The 22,438-nt window shown below is 43.2% G+C and overlaps 3 protein-coding genes across 9 annotated transcripts in view; all 3 read left to right on the top strand.

Moving 5' to 3' along the window:
- Positions 1-12,408, top strand: part of LOC128747968 (ryanodine receptor 1-like) — a 41,373-nt gene extending 28,965 nt beyond the window's left edge. For 4 of the 7 annotated variants that reach the window (XM_053846271.1, XM_053846270.1, XM_053846266.1 and 1 more), the window contains 24 exons: positions 9-85; positions 176-249; positions 1,212-1,229; positions 2,055-2,135; positions 2,197-2,285; positions 2,673-2,801; positions 2,867-2,971; positions 6,576-6,657; positions 6,728-8,046; positions 8,124-8,206; positions 8,271-8,430; positions 8,500-8,586; positions 8,649-8,918; positions 9,407-9,537; positions 9,607-9,649; positions 9,717-9,850; positions 9,923-9,983; positions 10,060-10,206; positions 10,270-10,404; positions 10,475-10,631; positions 11,506-11,570; positions 11,636-11,736; positions 11,803-11,854; positions 11,934-12,408. In XM_053846271.1, the coding sequence (XP_053702246.1) occupies positions 9-85; positions 176-249; positions 1,212-1,229; positions 2,055-2,135; positions 2,197-2,285; positions 2,673-2,801; positions 2,867-2,971; positions 6,576-6,657; positions 6,728-8,046; positions 8,124-8,206; positions 8,271-8,430; positions 8,500-8,586; positions 8,649-8,918; positions 9,407-9,537; positions 9,607-9,649; positions 9,717-9,850; positions 9,923-9,983; positions 10,060-10,206; positions 10,270-10,404; positions 10,475-10,631; positions 11,506-11,570; positions 11,636-11,736; positions 11,803-11,854; positions 11,934-12,029 (3,696 nt within the window). In that variant the 3' untranslated portion in view covers positions 12,030-12,408. The remainder of the gene's footprint in view (positions 1-8; positions 86-175; positions 250-1,211; positions 1,230-2,054; positions 2,136-2,196; positions 2,286-2,672; positions 2,802-2,866; positions 2,972-6,575; positions 6,658-6,727; positions 8,047-8,123; positions 8,207-8,270; positions 8,431-8,499; positions 8,587-8,648; positions 8,919-9,406; positions 9,538-9,606; positions 9,650-9,716; positions 9,851-9,922; positions 9,984-10,059; positions 10,207-10,269; positions 10,405-10,474; positions 10,632-11,505; positions 11,571-11,635; positions 11,737-11,802; positions 11,855-11,933) is intronic. The other 3 variants (XM_053846269.1, XM_053846272.1, XM_053846267.1) reach the window with 1 other exon arrangement.
- Positions 12,409-12,838: 430 nt separating this feature from the next.
- Positions 12,839-16,333, top strand: LOC128748735 (uncharacterized). The gene is made up of 5 exons (XM_053847697.1): positions 12,839-12,994; positions 13,476-13,734; positions 14,397-14,430; positions 14,953-15,121; positions 15,188-16,333. Exons 1-5 carry the CDS (start codon positions 12,952-12,954, stop codon positions 15,529-15,531), a joined length of 849 nt encoding a protein of 282 aa, XP_053703672.1. The 5' UTR covers positions 12,839-12,951; the 3' UTR covers positions 15,532-16,333.
- Positions 16,334-16,710: 377 nt separating this feature from the next.
- sms (spermine synthase) lies at positions 16,711-22,416 on the top strand. Its single transcript, XM_053847180.1, has 11 exons — positions 16,711-16,927; positions 17,598-17,718; positions 19,618-19,705; positions 19,786-19,850; positions 19,914-20,089; positions 20,169-20,325; positions 20,443-20,530; positions 21,074-21,188; positions 21,252-21,331; positions 21,396-21,511; positions 21,633-22,416. Exons 1-11 carry the CDS (start codon positions 16,882-16,884, stop codon positions 21,661-21,663), a joined length of 1,083 nt encoding a protein of 360 aa, XP_053703155.1. The 5' UTR covers positions 16,711-16,881; the 3' UTR covers positions 21,664-22,416.
- The last annotated feature ends 22 nt before the right edge of the window (positions 22,417-22,438 follow it).

Genomic DNA, 22,438 nt, shown 5'->3' with positions numbered 1-22,438 from the left:
CTGAGCAGAAAATGCTGGAGTATCTGAAGGACAAGAAGGATGTGGGCTTCTTTCTGAGCATTCAAGCGCTCATGCAAACCTGTTGGTCAGTTGTGTTTCATTTGGTCATTATTTCTTTTGAAAAATGTAGAAATAACATGATTAAAGAGAACACATGAACCTAATTTTTTCACAGTGTTCTGGATCTTAATGCTTTTGAGAGGCAGAATAAGGCAGAGGGACTGGGCATGGTTTCAGAAGAGGGCACCAGTAAGTATCCATTGTAATCTATCACTGTCAGCTCCCATTGAACCATGATTGTCTATTATTGTGTGTGTGTGCGTATATATATATATATATATATATATATATATATATAGATATCGATATATATATAGATATATATATAGATATAGATATAGATATAGATATATGGATATAGATATAGATATATAGATATATATATGTGTGTGTGTGTGTTTTTTGTCTATATTTTATTTATTCTTCCTGAATCCCCAAAAAATGACACTCTTTTCCCCGTAATATTGTGTCATTTTCCAGTCACATTTTGGCCTCACTTATTGCTGCAAAAAAAATTAGATTTTTGTTTTCCCTATGTACACGATCTTTAAACTGCTTGTGTTGTTTAATGTTGACTAACATTATACTTTCTACATAACAAGTCCATTTGTACTCATATATTTGAGTACTGCTCTACTCCCTGGTTTTCATGTCTCAGGCGACAATTCATTGCCCAGGTCTGACACAGAAAGCAGGGTTGCTGTAGAACTTTGCTCCAATTGTGTGTCCATCATCAGTCAACCCTTGTAAGTGTGTAAATAATGATAATGGTGACCTATTCACAAGGTAACAGCTCCATGTATCTATAGACAATAATATTTTTCTCATTCCATGTGATGTCACCACCATATTTTGACATATTCCAAAAAAACACACGCTCATTTAAACTTTATAATATGTGCTCTTAGATTGCATTCTGGATCGTTATTATTAATTCACTAAATCACATAAACATGAGTCAGGTGCGACTAGTATCCTCTGAAGTATATTGTCTCATTGGTTACCCGGCTACCTGAATGATTTGCTCTGGACTGTTGTTAATCTCCCCCTCCTCATCTCTTAGTCCTCTACTGTTGTCAACACACTGATCCTCTCTCCCTTCCCCACCATCACTGCCACCTCTCCCTTCTCCCTCCTTTCATGGTCCTCAGAGTTGAACCTAGATCGGGGTAAATCCTGTGTCTCTCTGTGCGCTTAGCCTTTCTTCTCCCCTCTGTCTCTCTCTGGCTCTGGGCACTAACCTTGCTTTCCCACCAGGAGAGGAGTCCAAGCACCTGCTTGTCGTCTGTGTTAACAATTTGCATCCCTCTTTGCATTTCTTGTTCCAGTGACTGGAATGCTCCATGGTCACACAGTGGTGCCTCAATCTGGAATCAGATTAGTTTACTTCTCCCGCAGTTTTCATATAGCAGTGTGTGGGATCTCACTGGCCGAATAATCCACCAACATGGTTAAGGTGGCCAAGAAAATATCCCTGTGGTCACCTCTAGAAGGCACCACTGAGTCGCACCTGATCATAGATTCTGCTTAATCGTGCCATCATGCTGAAGACTGACTTTCATTATTGAGTGGCTCCATTTTAACCATTTCACTGGTTCTCATGTGTCTTATGCTCTATGTTCTATCAGTGTGTATGTTCATTTTTTGAGCAGGTGATTTCACACATTTTGATGGGAATGTAACTTCATTACTAGAGCTCAATGACACAATAATAAATTAAAGTTTAAATACAGGTGATTCTGCTGATGCTGCGATGAAATTGCCTCTGTACTTCTGAAACGAACATACGTTCCTCATATGCCTGCATCTGTTTCCTGTTTGTGTGCATGTGATTTCTTCCCTGCTATCATCACAAACATGTTGCTGCTAAAGCATAGATTAGGCAGGTGAGCAGACGCGCTTAACTCGTTCAAAGGTTGTTGTTTTTTTAAAGCCTTACAAGAAGTTTAAAGCTTCCATCGCTCCAGTATTAACCACCCATCCTTTCTCTTTAGATGAAAAGGTCATGGCAGACGACGAGTTTACCTGTGACCTGTTTCGGTTCCTGCAGTTGCTCTGTGAGGGGCACAACAACGGTGAGTTCGGGATTAGTTTGATCCAATTGCAGCTGGTCACCAACTGTTCTGTTGTATATAGATTTCCAGAACTATTTGAGGACACAGACTGGAAGCACCACCACCATTAACATCATCATCTGCACTGTCGATTACCTGCTCCGCCTGCAGGTACACCTTAACATTTGTTTTGTCACCTTAACACAGACCTGTGCAAAGTCCGGCCCGGGGGCCACATGCGGCCCTCTGCCTGTGTTTTTGTGACCCTCCTGAGGTCAGACAAAAAATGATACAACTGATAAGTCGTCATTTTCTGTTGCTTCCATTTTAGCCAGTACTGATTCAAGAGTAAATACAACACTTTCATGACTACATTTTTGTTTCCTCTTTTTGCTTATCGATAAGTATTTTCCTCAAAGTTGGTTGAAAGAAAATTCTGAATATATTTTGACATGTGTTTAACTGCCCACCTCTGCCTTAACATGAAAGCTGGACTCAAAACTTCCATTCAGTTTACAGATTTTTTAAAACCTCATTTATAAATATTCTTCTCTCCAGGAGTCAATCAGTGATTTCTACTGGTATTACTCCGGTAAGGACGTCATTGACGAACCGGGGAAGAAGAACTTCTCCAAAGCCATGACTGTTGCAAAACAGATTTTCAACAGTCTGACCGAGTATATCCAGGTAAGCACCAGATGTGACAGCGTTTTCTGGTCACTTTTTTTAAGCTCCCGACCGTCTCCATTCAGGGCCCCTGCACGGGAAACCAGCAGTCCCTGGCTCACAGCAGGCTGTGGGACGCCATCGTGGGTTTCCTCCATGTCTTTGCTCACATGATGATGAAGCTCGCTCAGGTACACACCCATGATCACAAAATAATAGTATTTTTCATCATTCATTCATTGCTTTTTTTTGAACAAGCCACAAAATCAACTTAATATTGTACTTGGATGTCAGCATACTTCAGTCATGGGAAGTCTATTTATGTTTGTGTCGCCATTTTTGTGTCGTATTTTAACTACAATAGAGATTGTGGGTCATATCTTCACAGAGTTGTGCCACCTGTCCATCAGTAAAAGTAACTGTAATATTATCTGTATGCATTTCTTGGAGTCGATTAAGACATCATGACATATCACAGAAGGAAAAGCACATGTGTTCTAAGAATAACTGCTTGAGCTCCAGAATGCTGCTGTCATGCATGTCGCCTCATTTTCATGCTTCCATGGATATCATTGATCACTGGAATAGAATGAAGTCATTATATTATTGATATTATTGAACTCTGCCCTCAAAGATCTCCCGAAGAATTTGATATTTTATTGAAATATATATTTGGAAATGTTTAAAGAATATCTAAAGTTTGGGCAGATGTCTGTAAGAGGCCGACTCACATGACTTTCTCTATCTATTCAGTGCTGTATTCCTGTGGATGACGCTGGCGAATGGCACATCTGTTCAGCGCATATTTTGCATGCGTAACATCGAATGTCCTTCGGACAGTCATAATTCAGAAGATTATTTCCATTCATTTTCAGGATCGACTAACACACTTTCATTTTCCAACCCTTAGTGATAAGTGCATTCTATAGTAGCTTGTTTAAAGTGCTTTTTTTTGTGTGAGCAATTGTTGAACTCTGTAATGATTATTCAAACTGTCTTCCACATGGTCAATGCAGGGTAAAGTATGTATCCATTTTATTCATTTATTGATGTGACATTGTCTTTAATAGTTTGTTATTTATTCCATGTTGTTTTCCCTCATCAGGTCGTTTTGTGCTCACCTGTTTTTGACAAACAGAACAGAAATTATTACTGAATTTTGGAGGACACTAGTTGAGAGCAAGTGTGACCTCTCGATTCTAAAAAAGCATGATGTTTTTTATTGTTATTATTTTGACTAGAATAATTTATTAATTTATTTTTTATGATCAAAATGGTTCTCCAATCTAAAGTGCGCAAGTTCAAAAACAATTCAAAAACCAAATGAATGAAAATGAAAACACAGCTTTGAACTGACATTTTGAAAAGATGAATTACAGGGAATTACATCTAAATGATAATAACCCATAATAGTGAATTATGCGTTTTATTTTTTTTTTCATGACATGAATATAAAAAGCAGTTGGTTGCAAAACCTCCTGAGGGACGAGTTGACCTTTAACCTCCACTGTTGGAGTAAACTTTTCAAGAATATTCATAATATTATTTTGTGTTGGAATATGTATTTCTCCCGACCCCTTTTCCCCACTTCTACTTCATGTTCACACATTTGACAGTGTTTATAATCTGGTTGCCATTTTCATGTACTAATAATTAACTTGCAGCTTTTCATTTGTGGTGTGTCGATGGCTCTAACTTTATTGGATAATTTCCTATATTCTAATATAGATGAGAGGTGTTTGAAGAGGTTTTCCTTGTTCTACTCAACGACCGAAAGACTGGAGACCATGCTTATTTTGTAGCATATGAAGTATAGGCTGACTAATACTGGATGTATGGGACCATGCAGATACAGCAGATCAGGCAGGAAACACCTCCTGCATTTCCTGTCACAGTCAGTTTCTCACCAACTCTTGAGTCATGTATGGGGCTGCACTTAACATTAGAAGTCCCGGGAATTTTGACAGCCTCCCTGAAGTCCTGGAGAAGGGTCGAAAGACCCGTCAGTTCAGTCTGACGACACTGGTGGCAACAATAAGCATTTGTTCTTCATTTGTAAATGCAGCCGTTACCTGAGGAATGAACCCATCAGCCATTCATAAGTCACCCAGAACTTGTTTTTGTCAGCTCAATGGGCAACTCTGCCTGGCCAGTCAATGTGCAGGGCTGTATTTTCACCAACTCCCTTCAGAGGTGTTTTTGCAATGTAAGATTACAATTCAAATATAGAATAAGATGCAAAATGTTTATCTTCTTTCTAATAGAGCTGCGTGCAATTCACGAAAAAAGATAAAAGCTAGATAAGCCACCTCATTGTTAGTGTAAAGAAAAAATAAAAACAATGTGTACACTTATTATTTAGCCCACAAAAAACAATAAAAATAAATAAATCCAAAGTGAATCTCTTACTTTTTTGCGAAAACAAATATATGTGAATGTAAACAGTGTGTACCTCTAACTTTATTATTAAACAGTATGTACAAGTTGTAGAGCATGGATTAGAAGAATGCAAAAATATGCATTGAAAGCTTTAATTCATTGCAAAAGCCATAATTATTTTGATTTAAAAAATTTAATTCAGTCCCACCACTAAAAAAATCAAATGTGCCAGTTTTACTCTCCTGCGAACAACATAAAATATAAGCATTGCGCTTGTCCATAAAAGCACAGAGAACCTCAGCTCTTCCAGTTTACCTGGTAACCTCGGGTAAATTCTGTGGCAGTGGGGGATGAAGGTTGTAAATTTGCCTTTTGTGCTGAGGGGGATAAATAGTTGCCGGCTTGCATCGCATCCTACAACCCTGGTCGACTCATCACTATTGATGAACGTTTTTTTCAGTCAAGGACTCGCTGCTGTTACCTTCAGTGCATTGAAACGAAACGTGACAAGTTTGGCATCAGGTTTTGGGTGACTTGCGACTTGAAATCTAAGTACATTTGCAATGTCCTCCCATTACTTACCAAAAGTGTTGCTATCTCAGCCAGATGCCATGGAATGTGGTCGTGCATGAGCCCGGTAGCACGAGAAACTCATTCCCATGTCAGTTGAGTAGGAAACAATGGGTGGCAGATAAGTGAGATTATCACAAGCAGTGAGGCCGTTCAAGCCACAAGGCTAAGCTAATGTTATCTTAAATTTGTTGTTGACATTGTTCCAGAACATTCCGACAAGCCTGCCGTGATCAGATCGTGTACATAAAGTAGCACAGTAGAAACCTGATCCTAGAATTCCCCCAAGTACCATGACTATGAAATGTTATGTCAGTTTTGTTCAATATACTTTAATAGTTAGCACATTAATGAGTTTGCTTTAATAACTGGTATGTGGAATAAATTCCAAAAAAAATAGTCCAGTGCATAGTGTTTTGCTTTTCTAATCTAAGCCGCTGTTTAGGTAGGGATTTTGCTGTAACCCCTTTTAGATAAGTAACATTATCAGCAGTGCTAAGTTGTTCATATGAATTGAAATAGAATGGAAGACATGTTTGTTTATAATCAGCTGGACAAGATGGGATAGTAACTTCTTGTATGCCAACTTGTCTGCCCCTTATTACAGTAATATGTATGGAGCAAGGTGGTTCAGTCCAAATGATGGTGCGTTTCTTTGGGTCGGGTCCCGAGCATGTGGGTCAATTAACTTCTGTGCCTCACCTTTTTTTTTGTTGTTGTTGTGGAGGAGTTCATATAACATGTTGTAGTTCTGAGTGATATTTGTGGAGAGGCCTTAATCATGACATGTTTAACTCTAGATCCTGTGTGTCCTTGAGGGTATTGTGCATCTTCTTCTGCTCGTAGGATTCCAGTCAGATCGGCCTGTTGAAGGAGCTTCTGGACCTGCAGAAAGACATGGTTGTTATGTTGCTCTCACTGCTGGAGGGTAAAGACACGTCATCTAGTTGTAGCGTTTGCTGTCCTCTTGTCTTTAGCTGTTATCTTCTGTGATTCAGGAAACATTGTGAACGGCACCATCGCTCGGCAGATGGTGGACATGTTGGTGGAGTCCTCCAGCAATGTCGAGATGATCCTCAAGTTCTTCGACATGTTCCTGAAGCTTAAAGACATAGTAGCTTCCGACGCTTTCCAAGACTACATCACCGACCCTCGAGGGCTGATCTCCAAAAAGGATTTCCAGAAAGCCATGGACAGTCAGAAGCAGTACACCCCCTCCGAAATACAGTTTTTGCTGTCTTGCTCGGAGGCGGACGAGAACGATATGATTAACTATGAAGAGTTTGCCAATCGCTTTCAAGAGCCAGCCAAGGATATCGGGTTCAACATCGCCGTTCTGCTCACCAACCTGTCCGAGCACGTGCCACACGACACCCGCTTGCAGAACTTTTTAGAACAAGCTGAGAGCGTGTTAAATTATTTCCGCCCATTCCTGGGGCGAATCGAGATCATGGGGGCCAGCAGGAAGATCGAACGCATCTACTTTGAGATCAGCGAGGTCAACAGACGGCAGTGGGAGATGCCACAGGTCAGAGAGTCCAAGCGGCAGTTTATCTTCGACGTGGTCAATGAGGGCGGCGAGTCAGAGAAGATGGAGATGTTCGTCAACTTCTGTGAGGACACTATCTTTGAGATGAACATTGCCTCGCAGATTTCAGAGCAGGAGGAGGAAGAAAAGGGTGAGGAAGATGATGAAGTCGAGGAAGGTGGAGGCGAGGGAGCCCAAGGTACAGCAGGAGGTTCAGGTGACGAAGAGGGTAACGGAGAGGAAGCGCCGCCTGAATCCAGCTCGGCATTTGCCGACTTCATAAACAGCATGTTCAGCTTCTTTAGCATCTTCACCTTCCGGAACCTTCGTCGTCAGTATCGCCGAGTGAGGAAGATGACGGTGAAGGAGATCGTGGTCGCTCTTTGGACTTTCTTCTGGACCATTTTCATCAGCATCCTGCACTTTATTTACAACATTTGCAAAGGGGTCTTTATGATAATCTGGCACACTCTGTTCGGAGGTGGTCTGGTGGAGGGAGCTAAAAACATCACAGTGACTGAGATTCTAGCCAGCATGCCGGATCCTACGCAAGATGACGTCCATGGAGATGGACCTGGAGAGCCGAGAGCTGGAGAAGAACAAGACACAGGAGGGGTAACGGATACAGGGGAAACTGGAAGTGGAGAGGAAGAAGAGGAGGATACACAGGAGAAGGAGGGAGGGAGGATTCCAGGTATAGATGCGCCTGGAGGACTAGGAGACATGGGAGTTGAGGCAACAGTTGAACCTCCGACACCTGAAGGAACACCCATCACCAAGAGGAAAATGGTGAGTTGTTCTCAACAAAGCACAAGCAGCAACCCTTTTTGCTCCGTGTGAAGGTCGGCTATCATGTTTATCCGCAGCAACCGGAAGAAGCCGACGCTAGCCAGAAGCCTCCAGAACCAGTTCCTGTAGAGGAACCACCTCCTGAACCTGAAAAGGCTGAGTATGCTTCTGAAGACGTTCATACTGAAATAAATGTTCTGATAAATGACGAGTATTTTCTTCAGCGTTGAAACTGGTGAGAAGGCTGAGAAGGAGCAGGAGCCTCAGGAGCAAAGCCAACAAGAGGAGCCAAAGAAATCTGCTGCCAAGAAGGAGAAGAAGCCAAAAAGTGGTGGAGGCTTTCAAATTTGGACAGAGCTAGAGACGCAGAGAAATAAATTCATGGTGAAACTCAAGTTATTGTTATTTTTGTTGCATATATTTACTAATGATCTGTGAATGTTCCTCTCTCAGAACTACCTCTCCAGAAACTTCTACAACCTGCGCTTTCTGGCTCTGTTCCTCGCTTTTGCCCTCAACTTCATCCTCCTCTTTTATCGGGTAAAACCAGATCAAGAGGAATGTTCGACCGCATGATGTTCACTCTCTGTTAACCCACGTAGGTCTCTGAATCTCCGCCTGATGGTGAAGAGATGGAAGGCTCCGGGATGGCAGAAGGAAGCGGTTGGTTTGAAGGTTCCGGCTTGTTCGAAGGATCTGGAGAAGAGGAGGAAGGCTCTGGCATGAGTGAGGGAGATGAGGACGAGGAAGATGTTCCACTGTATTTCTACCTGGAGGAGAGCACCGGGTACATGCAGCCCACCTTGTCCTTCCTCGCCATCCTGCACACCGTCATCTCCTTCATCTGCATCATCGGCTACAACTGCCTGAAGGTTTGGATCTCATGCCCTTTTAAATCCATCCTCAACATCAGAATATACAAACTGTCAAACAAAGAGAGATTAAAAAAAAACAAATTTGGAAATTAAATTGGAGTGAAACATGCCAGAGAATCTGACGTTATATAATACTTGATCCTCTTATGTCTAGTAGCCTGACAGTGTGGCACAGACAACAACAAAAACAAACTCGCTGGTGTTGGATCTGTACTAGTACTAGTTTGGTGCAGTTTAGGTCAGCTCTTTTTTATCCCCTGGACCTACTGTTATAGCATCCTAGCTATTGAAGGCAATCTGTCACTCCATCCTATCCTCTTCTCATAACGCCTCAAACCTGGGGTTGAACCAAAATCCTGACCCAAACAAGACACGGAGAACAAGATAGGAGCTAATCCTGGTCCTCCGATTTGACTGGATCTTTGGCTCTAACCCATTAACAATTGTCGTATATGGAGTCAGTGAAATAGACTTGTGTCCCTCAGATTCCCTTGGTGATCTTCAAGCGAGAGAAGGAGCTCGCCAGAAAGTTAGAGTTCGACGGCCTGTACATCACTGAGCAGCCTGAGGACGACGACATCAAGGGCCAGTGGGACCGACTGGTCCTGAACACACCGTATGTAGATGATAAAATAAAGGTGAATGAAACAAATCTCACCTTTTCTTCACTCTCATCTATCCGCAGCTCCTTCCCAAACAACTACTGGGATAAGTTTGTCAAACGGAAGGTGAGTGTTCTTCCTCCTCTACACTTAAAATAAGTTGAACTCTGGAATCTCTTGTGTTCCGGACCAGGTTTTGGATAAATACGGAGATATTTATGGCAGAGAGAGAATCGCTGAGCTGTTGGGTGTCGACTTGGCCTCGCTGGATGTGAGTCAGCAACATGAGAAGAAGCAGGAGGAACCGGACAACTCCATGTTTTCTTGGTAGCTGAACCCTGATGGAGTCTTTACTTTACAAGTCATAAATGAAAACCAACCTGCTGTTGTTCCACTCAGGGCCACTTCCATTGACATGAAGTACCAGGTCTGGAAGTTTGGAGTCGTGTTCACAGACGGTGTAAGTGCAAAAGTTGACAAATCTGTTTTAGCATTGGTGCAATAGTTCACGCTGAGATTCTTCCCTCGTCCTCCAGACCTTCCTCTACCTGTGCTGGTACCTGATCATGTCTCTGCTGGGCCACTACAACAACTTCTTCTTCGCCTGCCACCTGCTGGACATTGCCATGGGCGTGAAAACTCTTCGCACCATCCTGTCGTCGGTCACTCACAACGGCAAACAGGCAAGAACCAGACGAGTCTGCTGAGAATATCTTTAGCTAGATCCTAATGCGGCTACCTTCCAGCTGATGATGACCGTCGGGCTGCTCGCTGTGGTCGTTTACCTCTACACCGTGGTGGCCTTCAATTTCTTCCGCAAGTTTTACAACAAAAGCGAGGACGAGGATGAGCCCGATATGAAATGTGACGACATGATGACCGTGAGTTTATACTTTCTCTCGCTTTAAGATTGAATTTGCCTCTTTTGTAATAGTATTCTGTTGTCTCCAGTGTTACCTGTTCCACATGTACGTTGGTGTGCGAGCCGGTGGAGGCATCGGAGACGAGATAGAGGATCCGGCCGGAGATGAATATGAACTGTATCGTGTTGTGTTTGACATCACCTTCTTTTTCTTCGTCATCGTCATTCTACTTGCTATTATTCAAGGTAAAATAAAACGATCTCTCTATAGTGTTATTATGGAATGTTATTATATGAAGTTAAGCATCTTAAGAAGGTGAGCTGTATAGGTGAGCTGTTGCTGGGCTGAAGGTGGACTGTTGCTAGGCTGTAGGTGGGCTGTTACTGGGCTGTATAGATGGGCTGTTGGTGGTCTGAAGGTGGGCTGAAGGTAGGCTGAAGGTGGGCTGTAGAGGTGGGTTGTTGGTGGTCTGAGGGTGGGCTGAAGGTAGGCTGAAGGTGGGCTGTATAGGTGGGCTGTTGGTGGTCTGAAGGTGGACTGAAGGTAGGCTGAAGGTAGGCTGAAGGTGGGCTGTATAGGTGGGCTGTTGGTGGTCTGAAGGTGGGCTGAAGGTAGGCTGAAGGTGGGCTGTATAGGTGGGCTGTTGCTGGGCTGTGTAGGTGGGCTGTTGGTGGTCTGGAGGTGGGCTGAAGGTGGGCTGTATAGGTGGGCTGTTGGTGGTCTGGAGGTGGGCTGAAGGTAGGCTGAAGGTGGGCTGTATAGGTGGGCTGTTGCTTGGCCTGGTGAGGGGATGTATAGGTGGACTATCAGTGGCCTGGTGGTAGGCTGTTGCTGGGCCGCATAGGTGGGCTGTAGCTGGGCTGAAGGTGGGCTGATGGTAGGCTGAAGGTGGGCTGTAGGTGGGCTGTATAGGTGGGCTGATGGTAGGCTGAAGGTGGGCTGTAGGTGGGCTGTATAGGTGGGCTGATGGTAGGCTAAAGGTTGGCTGTATAGGTGGGCTATTGCTGGGTTGAAGGTGGGCTGTATAGGTGGGCTGAAGGTGGCTGAAGTGTCTGTAAAGGTGAACCCTGCTCTGCGACTCTCCACCCGCAGCATTTTAAATGATTTATTTGCCGGCAGGTCTGATCATCGATGCCTTTGGAGAGCTCAGAGACCAACAAGAGCAGGTCAAAGAAGACATGGAGGTAAATTTCATTACGATCACCAAGCCTTTTCTCTGTTTCTTGATTCCCTCTTTGTGTTTCCTCAGACGAAATGCTTCATTTGTGGCATTGGAAGTGACTACTTTGACACAACACCACATGGATTCGAGACTCACACACTGGATGAACACAACCTGGCCAATTACATGTGAGTCTGTCCTGCTGAATCCATTTGAGTCTTTATATTTCATTTTTATGTGTTTGTCCGCTGCAGGTTTTTCTTAATGTACTTAATCAATAAGGACGAGACAGAACACACTGGGCAGGTGAGTCCACCCCCCTTGGTTCTGCTCAGCTGTGGAGCAACCATCACTCTGTTGTCTGACTGTGTCTTCCTGGTGTCAGGAGTCATACGTGTGGAAGATGTACCAGGAGCGCTGCTGGGATTTCTTCCCTGCTGGGGACTGTTTCAGGAAGCAGTACGAGGATCAGCTTTCTTAACCCTCCAGGATCAGGGCGGCAGTCATTTATATTGTGATGGATTTCAGTCATGTTTTTATTCATCGCTCCTTCCACTTCAGCCACCCTCTTCCTTCTTATGGAACCTTGTTTGTCTTTTTAAAATAATAAAGCAGGATTGTCATTATTACCATGGTCTCTACTGTGATAAATGTGGATTCATGCTGTGGATCAAAATAAAGTCTGGAGTTTGCCACTGAATAAGCTTCCATTATAGACGTATACCGTAGTGTCTTATGCCCTCTGTCTTTCAGTATAATACAGATGATTTTTAAATAATGTATTGGTCGACAGCTTTCTGTTGGAGGTACAGTATTTGTGATGAAGAGCTTCAACTGTTTTTGTGGATCATTTAACTATCATTGACAATGTAAATAAACTGCAGGATCACAGTGGTTGTTGTGTATTAATTTTTGGGGATGTGTTTACACACTAGTTATTGGTATGTTATCTAAAAAATTGAAAGTATTGAAGTCATCCAGAGTGTTCAGAACATCCGAGATAAAAACATAAACAGCACTTAGAAAAAAAAGTTGCATTGCCGCGCCATGTACACGTGACCTGAGGCTGCTCTCTCATTGGTTCTTCCTTGTGGCGATTTGCACGGGATGATATTACGGTATTTAATTGTCGCTCCTTGAATGAGTCACGGTTCACGTTCATAAAATCGCGGATATAATTCATAGAATAAGACGTTTTAGAAAAAAAAAAAAACAATCCCTCCTCATGAGAATCCACTGTTGTGTAACCCTCTGATGCGCTGTACACACAGTAGTAGTGCGTGACGTCACTGGAGTCCTTCCCCGCATCAATCTGCGGAGCAAAATCCCGGGATTAAACGGGAGCATTAAAACTCACATTGAGCCTCATGTGACTCCCAACATCCGACATCACAGCAGTCGACATGGACCTGTCCGGGATCCACCAGGGGATGCTGAGGATGTACGGTACGTGAGGGGCGCTTGCTTTAAATGTTTGTTTTTAAGAAACATTCTTTTGATATATCAGTGTTGTACAACCTTTAAAATAGATATCCCTGTGTTACATTATTGAACCAAACCAAAGGCCATTAAAATGTGCTTAAACAGGAATGAAGTTTTGCATTGAAAAATCGAGAAAAATGTCGCTGTCGCATATCTATTTCAGTGAACTGTTATGTAATAATTTTGTTGATGGCGTTGGACAATAATAGGAGCCTGAATATGCACACGAAATATTTGCCTTTTTTAATATATAATTTTTGTTTTTAAATTTATTTAAATTTATTGGTGTGGATGCCGATGTGTGATTGTTGGATGCTCGTGTCCTCTGATCCTCCGACCATCTGACTTTTCTAATCTGTTGTATGATGGAGTTCATGCTTTAATCCAAAAGCTGCCGATTCCATCATCACACTGACACTGCTCAACACTGGTGTTTCCGCCCCAGGAGGCTTCATCTTCAAGCAGTGGAAGAAGAGGTTCTTGCTGCTGACGGGCGAGGGCAACCTCCTGGTGAGCCACGACGCGTCCTCCCTCCCTGAGAAGCTGGTGATGCTGCACAGCGGCTGTGAGGCCATTGTGGAAGGCAAGGAGATCCTGGACCTGCCCAAGTTGCCGCCTGGAGGATCCAGAGATTGCTGCTTCGCCCTGATCCTGCCTCAGAACAAGTACCTGCTGCTGATGGCCGACGCTCCTGAAATATGCAGGTCGTCTTCTTAAACAACAAAGTATTGTGTATTTTGCATCAGTTTATAAATAATAAATCACGATGGTGGCTATATTCAAGTTTTCATATCACCTTATTTAAACTAAAGCTCTTTTAATGTCTTGAAAATGTTTGTATAAGAATTAAAATTTCATAAGAATTTCAAGTACATTCAGAGTAGTGGAAACCTTGGCCATTGTGTAGTGAAATACCTCCCTGAACAAAAGCAAACAGATGCTTTTGTCTGCTTTTGTTCAGGGATTCCTCCATGTTTGTTGTTGTTGTTATCATCCTAGCTGCCACGTGTCTTGTGCATCAGTGTGATCAGTGGACCAGGAACTCCTGCACTTACAAAGGTTCCCTGTTGTCTGGAGAGCAAACTACTTTAAAAAAAAAAAAAAAAAAATATATATATATATATATATATATATATATATATATATATATATATATATATATATATATATATATATATAGAGAGAGAGAGAGAGAGAGAGAGAGAGAGAGAGAGAGTTTTGTTTTTAACATATTTGTATATAATAGATTATATATTATATATAGTTGTAGTAGTTATAGTTAACTATCATAATAAACATTTTATTTGTACTTTATTTTCCTTGTCTTTAACATAATGCTTTACACTTTTTCTGTTTTGTTTTTCAGTCAGTGGTTGAACATGCTGAGAAAAGTGAGAGAGGTGAGTCAAATTTGCCAAATGACTGAGTTTGAATTCTTAAAATTGTCTGGATTGAAACTAATAGAAATGACTGTGATCTTAGCAATACATGTGCGCTATATATTCCAAATTAAAAGGTATGATGAGTCTACACAAGAGTTCATCTGGGTTAGTTTAAGTTTAATGTTACTGTTGTCCTGAAATGTATGGACTTTTTGTATGTAAAATGTAATTTAAAAATAAATTTAGGATAAGGAAAACAATCATCAAAAATCACTATAGGTATCTTTTTTATGTCATGTCATAACATAATACCAGTGTATTTATTTATGCATTTCACTGGGCAGGAATGTGTGTCCAAAATGCTGCTTTAATATTTGTTCACAATTAATGTTATTTGAAAACAAGAAACAGGACTTTTCATATTGTTAATTTCATTATAGACAAACATCTCCAGCAAAACCGATGGCTCGTCTTTTAAAACTGTGCACCCTAATGTGGAGGGACTTGTTGATGCCACTGAGGCCATTTTCTTCCCTGCAGAGCGTCTCCTCACACGCGGGTCTCTGCAGGAAACATCAGGTGCCACCACTGGCGCTAAAGAACCTGGTGCCGGAGCAAATCCTGGATAAAGATCCGCCCACTCCCCCGGTCAGCCATGCAGAAGTCTCCTCTACAGGACCTTTGACCTGCAACTCTCCCAGAGACAAAAGTGAGTGGTCACTAGCGGGTTTGTCTTTTTGTTTTCGTGACATGGACCTGTGTGTGTGTGTGACAGGCAGGAGCGCTCACTGCTCCAAACACTACAAAGGAGCCGTGCATCCGGTGGGCTGTCTGCGGCACGGCACCTTGAGCAACACCCAGACCATGAAGGCGGTGTATCTGCTGATGGGCGGAGCAGCTGCCTCCTCAGCCATGGGTTACTTAGGCGCCTGCACACCCTCTAATCTGGACGCCAAAGCCCCTGACATGCCAATCAACGCGGACTTCTCTGACCTAGGCCAGACGGGGTCGTACCACACGGGCAGCCCGGCCATCAGCTCGCCTCATTTTAACAGCTTCGACTTCGAGGTGGCAGATGCCGACTTTGATGCCTTTGATTGTGGCGGATTTACTTTCTAGCAGCTTGTGTTTCCTTCATACTTGTTTGGTCTTTTTTTGCCGAATGAGTTTGGATATGGAAAGTCTGAATTATTTAAGACGAGAGTGTTCAACCTTTTTTTTTTTCTCAGCATCCAACCGAATAAATTGAAGGTGACGTCTCATGTCCTCAAATGTAACACACCCTCACTTTCCCTTAGAAAACCTGGCATAAACAAGTCTAAGAAGATGAGGTTCAAACTCCTGGCGCTCCAACACTCAGAAGCTTTATTTATTTATTGTTATTGTATGGAGTTTAACGGCAGGCTGCAGAATGCCTTCAGGCTTAGGTGTGGACATCGACGCTGCTGACGGTGCCAGGCAGTTCTTGGGTGTGACCCAGGTGTTCTGCAGGCACCGAACAGTTCATGCAAAAACAAGAATTATATTACATAGTGGGGTGGTTCCTTGCCGTTCTTCCCTTCCTGAAGTTTTCAGAAAATACATGTTCATGCTGATATATATATATATATAATTCTTCCCTTTTTTGTGATTTTTGTTTCATATAAAAATGACCTGTTACTGTTTCTAAAGTGTTGTGGTGAATGCATTTGGTTGCAATTTTGACTTTTCTTTTCAATTTGCAATTTTTAAAAAAAGTGAAACTACTCCATTCCTGCACTGTATTTTTCTGTGTCCTGTGTAGATTCAGATGAGGATTTTAAAATTTATCTTCTCAAACATTACTGTCACTCTCTGTTGTGTGTCTTATGTTGCGTATTAAGTAAATCATTTGTTTTATGTGAGGATGGACATTATTGGTTAAATAAAGCTGAAAGTGAAAGTTGGGTGAAATTACTGCCTTTTTTTCACAAAAAAAACAGAAGGTGTGTCAAGTACAGGTGAACAAGTCAAGACAAACAGAAAAAACAATATTCACAAAAATAGTGGGGTTTTTTTTACATTTTATGTATTTCTGTTTAGATTAGGTAAAGATATTCAAAATATTTTGGTTGGGTGAGTAAAAAAAAAATCAGATTTTGATAATTCAAAAATTGTTGTGACAAAATGACAAAAACAAGCATCTACTGACGTGATGTTATCGTACAGCATGGTGTTGTTCGAGCTCGTTTCACTGCAGTATCTGATAGAAACGCAAGTGATCCTGAAAAAGACGCCCGTCTCCGGCGAGAATCAGCTTCAGCGAGAGGAGGGGGGGAAGAGAGATTGTCCTCTTGCTCGACGTTCTTCTCTTCGGTCTGGTCGCCTGCATCCTCGCCTGTCCAGTAGGTCTGCGGGAGTCTTGCTAGCTGAACCGGTTACGGGGCCCTCCCCCCTTTTCTCCCTCCGCAACCTGCCTCTCCCAGGCATGGATAACAGTTGCAGTCGAATATGGCTCTGCGACACTACACCCTCGACTTCAACCTCTCTGCGGCAGGTAAGTGGAGAGCAATGCCTCCTTTCGCCGCCGCCGCGCACATGCTAGCTGGCTAACTTACCCTTCACGCCACTGATGTCACATTGATTTGGCTGCGCTATATTCGCCCTACTACTTTGACGTCGCGCGCCTCCCAACAAAGACCCGTGGTTTATTCACATTAAACGTGCAGTTGTTTCTCGCATGCTCGCAAATGTTGTTTAGGCACGTCCTGAAAAACGGTTGTTTCTGTAGATAGTGTCGTTTTATCAAACCGGAAACGGAACGCAACCCTCCATATTTGTAGTTCCACTCCGCAATGTGGCGTGCTTTCGATCGAGCTTCCCATATATATGTATTTTTATGGTCCCTGTGGGTGTCTGCGCGTATCATGAACTGCATGAAATGTTTTTCTAGCTAGCGCACATGTCACGCGCCGTTGAAGGTTTGCCTTTCAAATCCATCCTTTTGTTTACACGAAGAATCAGGCTGCAAGATGCGCCTGAATAACTTTATATAAACATGTCTCAGCTGTCACATCACCGTTATTCAGTATGTCTAACCTCTGTGAAGACACGACAGAATCAAAGAGAATGAATACGCACTATGATGGACACTGTTTAACCTCATATCGCTGCGAATGTTTGACTGCATTGGTGATAGTGTTTAATAGATTAACCATCTTTTCCAGTTGACGCTGCCTCCACTGCCCCTCGGCTGCTGTCCATATTTCATGAGCATGAAATGACAGAGACAGAACATGATACAGGTGGCCGTGGTTACCTCGCCACTTTCGCTGGCAAGAATGGCAGGTGAGGTGCCAGACTGTTCACCCTGGGCAAACCAAACCATTTCCAGATTAGTTACATGATGCCAAGTCAGATTTCTTTCTTTTTCGTTTGGTTTCTGCGTCAACATTGTGCTGAGTGCAGAATGTATTTCTGTGGTTCTTGTCTTTGTTGTGTTTCTAAATCATTTCTGATAATCTGGAAATACAATGTGTTGTAACATATAAAGCAGTCCTTTAAATTAGTTGGTAAAGAAAAAATAACTAAAAGAAAATGCTGTTCACTGTTCCACGCAAGATGGGCAGCAACGTGTGAGTCATGTTTCCGAGTATTGTACCAAAATATTAGAAACATGTTTGACAGAGCATATGTTTCTAATGTTTGCACTTTCACTTAAAATGTTGTAAACCACACAGCGCACTGCATAAGTTGTCAATGATTATCTGTTTTTTAAAGTTATTACAGAATGAAGAGTCCATTCCAAATGGACTCTAGTTTGCGCATGAGTCAACAGGCCTGCCTTTCACATCCCAACAAATATCTTTGCATTGAAATGAGCAGAGTGAGTGATGGCTTTCTTTCAATTGTGTGACAGATTATATTCATATTTTCCTCCCTAATCGTGAAACATCAAATCTTCTTTTTTTTTATTTCGGTAATTCATTTAAAAGCAACTGACTGTATGTCTTAAACACAACTAGTGAGTATTAATAAGCCTGACCTTAAATATGAAGCCACAGGCAGGAAGCAAGCCACTCTCACCCTGTAGTAGAAATGGATACAGGCAAATGTGGCAGTGTCAAAAAAGTCAATAGTCGTCTCTATAAATTGGCTGACCAAATCAATAAGTTGACCTCTAGTCACCCTTTGCAACAGTCACTCTTGGTTATTAACACAAAGGAACGTTCATGTTTGCTGCAAAACATGCTCCTTTTAAGTTGCAATTGTGGCAAAGAGAGACTTGTGTGAGCCCGAACATTAAGCTCCTCCATGAGAGTTTCGGTGGCTTGCAGATTTTTTTCAGCAGAGGAACACGGCAGCCGACTGTGATCACACAATTGAAGTGGCTGACTGAGCTGTATCCATGACAGAGTGCTGATGTGGTTCGGCTACTTGTTTAAGAGCTGAATAGTGTCCGGTCTGCTCCTGTTGATGAAATATGAATCGACAAAATTTACAGGAAACATACAAACTTACTTTTACAGGAAATAAAATCACCTCTACAACGGCCAGTGAGTAGCTGTTAATTTAGCAAGGTGTTATGTCGGTGTTCATGTGTTTGTGGACAAACACTGTCAGTAGTGTAAGCAAATGTAAAGACAAACAATGTTTAGTTTCTGCACAAAGGCATTGCAGCCTGTGATCCTAACACACGGTTGCAATTGGTTGTGACAGATATGACAGAGACTGATACTGACATGGGCAGATGTGTGAAATATTAGCCCAAGACAAGCACTTGAATCCTACTGAAAATAGTAGAGCTGGGCTCATGAGGCTGTCCTTTGGACCCCACTAGGTGGCACTGTCCACTCTACTATCTGTTGATTTTAACAAACATTTCAATGAAACTTCAGATCATTTATAAACAGAGAGCGCCACCTACTGAACTCTGAGATAAGGACGCTGTTTCATGAAGCCTAGTCTGCTCGCAAACGGTCATCACAACCAACCATTGAGAGGCTGCGACATTGTATGACTGTTACTAACATTGCAAGGATTATTTTTAAGCGGTTAGACGGTGTAACAATTTACTGAAGGATATTTACTTGGAACACACAGTGTTGTGTACAGCATAGTGAGGAGCCGGTGTCAATACCACTTTGCCCACTAGGGGGCGGGAACTGACGTTAACCAAATGACAGTTTGTCCCTGAACTGTCATCACTGATTTCATGTTTACGACTGTTGTTTTGTCTCCTTCAAGGTTCGTCACTCTGCGAGTGCACTCCCACGGACTGATCACGATAGATGTGCAGTGTTACGAAGACGACAACGTTGCACAGATAGACAATGTAGGTCAACTATCTCTTTGTTTGCAGCAATATGTATCATCCTTTAGTTAGTTTCAAGTCAAACTTGCTTCTCATCGCAGCTTTTAAATGCACTGGAGAAGAAGGTGAAGGTGGTGTTGAACGGCAGCATCACCAGGGTTAAAAGGTCAGTCCTTGTTGGCGTCTGTGCTGTTGCTGGATGAGGTCTGAGCGCTGGGTCCTCTCTCAGGCTGCCGGCCCTGGTGAGAGGAGCAGCGGTTGACCGGTACTGGCCCACTACTGACGGCAGGCTGGTGGAGTATGACATCGACCGCGTGGTGTACGATGAAGACTCTGCTTACCAAAACATAAAGATATTGCACTCTAAGCAGTTTGGAAACATGCTTATCCTCAATGGAGACATCAGTAAGTGGCAGGTTGTTTCTTCTGCAGCTGTCGAGGGTTCATGAATTAAGTATGTGTCACGCGATCCCTTGCTCAACAGACCTTGCTGAGAGCGACCTGCCCTACACCCAAGCCATCATGGGAGGAGGCAAGGAGGACTATACTGGGAAGGAGGTGCTGATTTTAGGGGGAGGGGACGGCGGCATCCTGGCTGAGGTGGTCAAGCAGAAGCCAAAGATGATCACCATGGTGGAGATATCCTTCAGTGTCATTTCCTTCCACTTGTCCTGAGTGTGGGAGAGATACCTTATGCTCTTGAGCCACTACGATCGAATCAACAAAGCCGCCGTCTTTCCTTGACCCACCCCTCACATTGATCAGAAGGTGATCGACGGGTGCAAGATGCACATGAGGAGGACTTGCAGCAACGTCCTGGACCAACTGGAGGGAGACTGTTACAAAGTAAGCGCTTCAGTGGTCACACTAATGTTGATAGTCTAAAACTAACTTTACTCACTCTACAATGTCAAACACACAACATCTTTATATCGGCCACCTCTCTTCGTCCGGCTGCCGTTTGAGGGTTCATCATAAAGCGCTTACTTTTCAAAACAAAACTAGCTCTGTTATTACTTTCCCAGTAAAGCCTCGCAAATGTGGGATCAATAAAAACGTTCTGTTAATGTTGTAATGCCTGCAGCCTCAGCTGGTATGGCGGCCATTTTGACAACGTCATGAATGAGAAGGACGTGCGAAGCTTACTTTTATTAAGGCTACGAGCAGAGGTCATAGGGACTAATACTGCCACCCACTGGTGACATTACTGTATTACAGGAGACGCTCGTTTTTACGCCAACTATAGAATGATTCATAGGCCGCGACCTCTTCAGGCCGGCTATGCAGGTGTACGCAAGTATCTTGTATTATTTATGAAAGCTGCTTCAAAAAAAGTGAGAGAATTTCAGTCCTCCACTTATAGGTTAAACGTTGTGTTGTGCCTGACAGATCCTGGTGCAAGACTGTGTCCCAGTGCTGAAGAGGTACGCTCAAGAAGGCAGAACCTTCGACTACATCATCAACGACCTGACAGCTGTGCCCATATCCACAGAACCAGAGGAAGGTGGGTGTGTCCGGGGCTGGGGTGTCTGGGGTCCAGCTGCTGACTGAGCTGCTGTTTTTGCAGACTCCACGTGGGAGTTCCTGCGGCTGATCTTAGACCTGTCTATCAAGGTCCTCCACCCTGACGGGAAGTACTTCACTCAGGTGAGTCCAGCCGGCGGCCCGGCAGGTGGTGCTGGGACTTGAACGGCTATGACGTGTCGAGCAGGGAAACAGCGCCAATCTGACCGAAGCACTGAGTCTGTATGAGGATCAGCTGGGGCGGCTCTCCTGTCCGGTCGCCTTCTCCAAAGAGGTGGTGTGCGTGCCCTCCTATGGCGAGCTGTATCCTTCCACTCTCACCTGATCTTCAGTGTTTGCTCACATTTAAATGCATTGTTCAACCCTGCCAACGAAGAGCTCTCCAGATCCTCACCACCTGTTCCTCCTTAACCGTGGGCCTCAGCTGGGTTTTCTACACCGTGTGGAAGAAGTGACGCACTCGTCCACTCGACTCTTCAGCTGCTAGAATGTGAAACTTCCTTCTCTGCTGCGAATGTGCTCCGAACCACCTGCAAATATATCTGAAAATTGTGACCCCGCCTTGACTAAAAATGTACTTCGAGGAGTATTTCCAACACTCCAGTTGCTCATCTAAAGTGGCAGCCCCCACCACATACCACTGTCACGGCCCTCCTGCTCCCTCGATTCATCTCCTTCAGCCAGGTGTCTCAGACACACTGATCTGCATGCGCTCTGATGGAACTGTTAGAAGTGAAACACTGATACAGTGACGTTTTTTTTTTTTTCTGTTTCTCCTCTTGCATTTGTCTATGTTTTTCTCCTCAAAATTGGTGTCCAGATGTTTAGGGTTGTTCTCAAACTCTATTTATGTTCCAGCAGTTCAGTTCCAATCCAGGTCGCGACCCCTCCTCCCCTCCCAACTATGAGACCTGAGGCGTTAAAATGTCCAAATCGTCCTTTAAAAGGGAAACGCTGCCACCTATCGACCGCCACCGCAGTTCTGGTTTTGTTTTTACGTCGGTTCAGTCGCACCTTTCGGTTTCTCTTCGTTTTTATGACTTTTTTTTAGGTGCATGTGAGAGACTGTGATCGTAGCCTGCATTATTACAATTCTTAGCATGTGATGGATCCAGTGACTTTTATTTATTCTGTTTAATTTCACCAAATGCTGTTCTGTTCTGCTCTTTTATTTGTAACAAATAAAGAAGCTTTGGGGTTTTAGAGTCTCTTGTCTTGGGCCCTGTCCTC

This window comes from Synchiropus splendidus, chromosome 17 (assembly GCF_027744825.2).
Source record: "Synchiropus splendidus isolate RoL2022-P1 chromosome 17, RoL_Sspl_1.0, whole genome shotgun sequence".
NCBI lineage: Eukaryota > Metazoa > Chordata > Actinopteri > Syngnathiformes > Callionymidae > Synchiropus > Synchiropus splendidus.
The sequence above is the reverse complement of the archived record's forward strand: the minus strand, read 5'-3'. Positions and strand labels throughout refer to the sequence as shown.

Coding starts and splice junctions, on each gene's coding strand:
- LOC128748735 (XM_053847697.1), top strand. CDS start 12,952: ATGGACCTGTCCGGGATCCACCAGGGGATGCTGAGGATGTACG. Junction 12,995..13,475: donor GGGGATGCTGAGGATGTACG/GTACGTGAGGGG, acceptor TTTCCGCCCCAG/GAGGCTTCATCTTCAAGCAG. Junction 14,431..14,952: donor TGCTGAGAAAAGTGAGAGAG/GTGAGTCAAATT, acceptor TCTTCCCTGCAG/AGCGTCTCCTCACACGCGGG.
- sms (XM_053847180.1), top strand. CDS start 16,882: ATGGCTCTGCGACACTACACCCTCGACTTCAACCTCTCTGCGGCAG. Junction 16,928..17,597: donor CTTCAACCTCTCTGCGGCAG/GTAAGTGGAGAG, acceptor CATCTTTTCCAG/TTGACGCTGCCTCCACTGCC. Junction 20,531..21,073: donor TGGAGGGAGACTGTTACAAA/GTAAGCGCTTCA, acceptor TGTGCCTGACAG/ATCCTGGTGCAAGACTGTGT.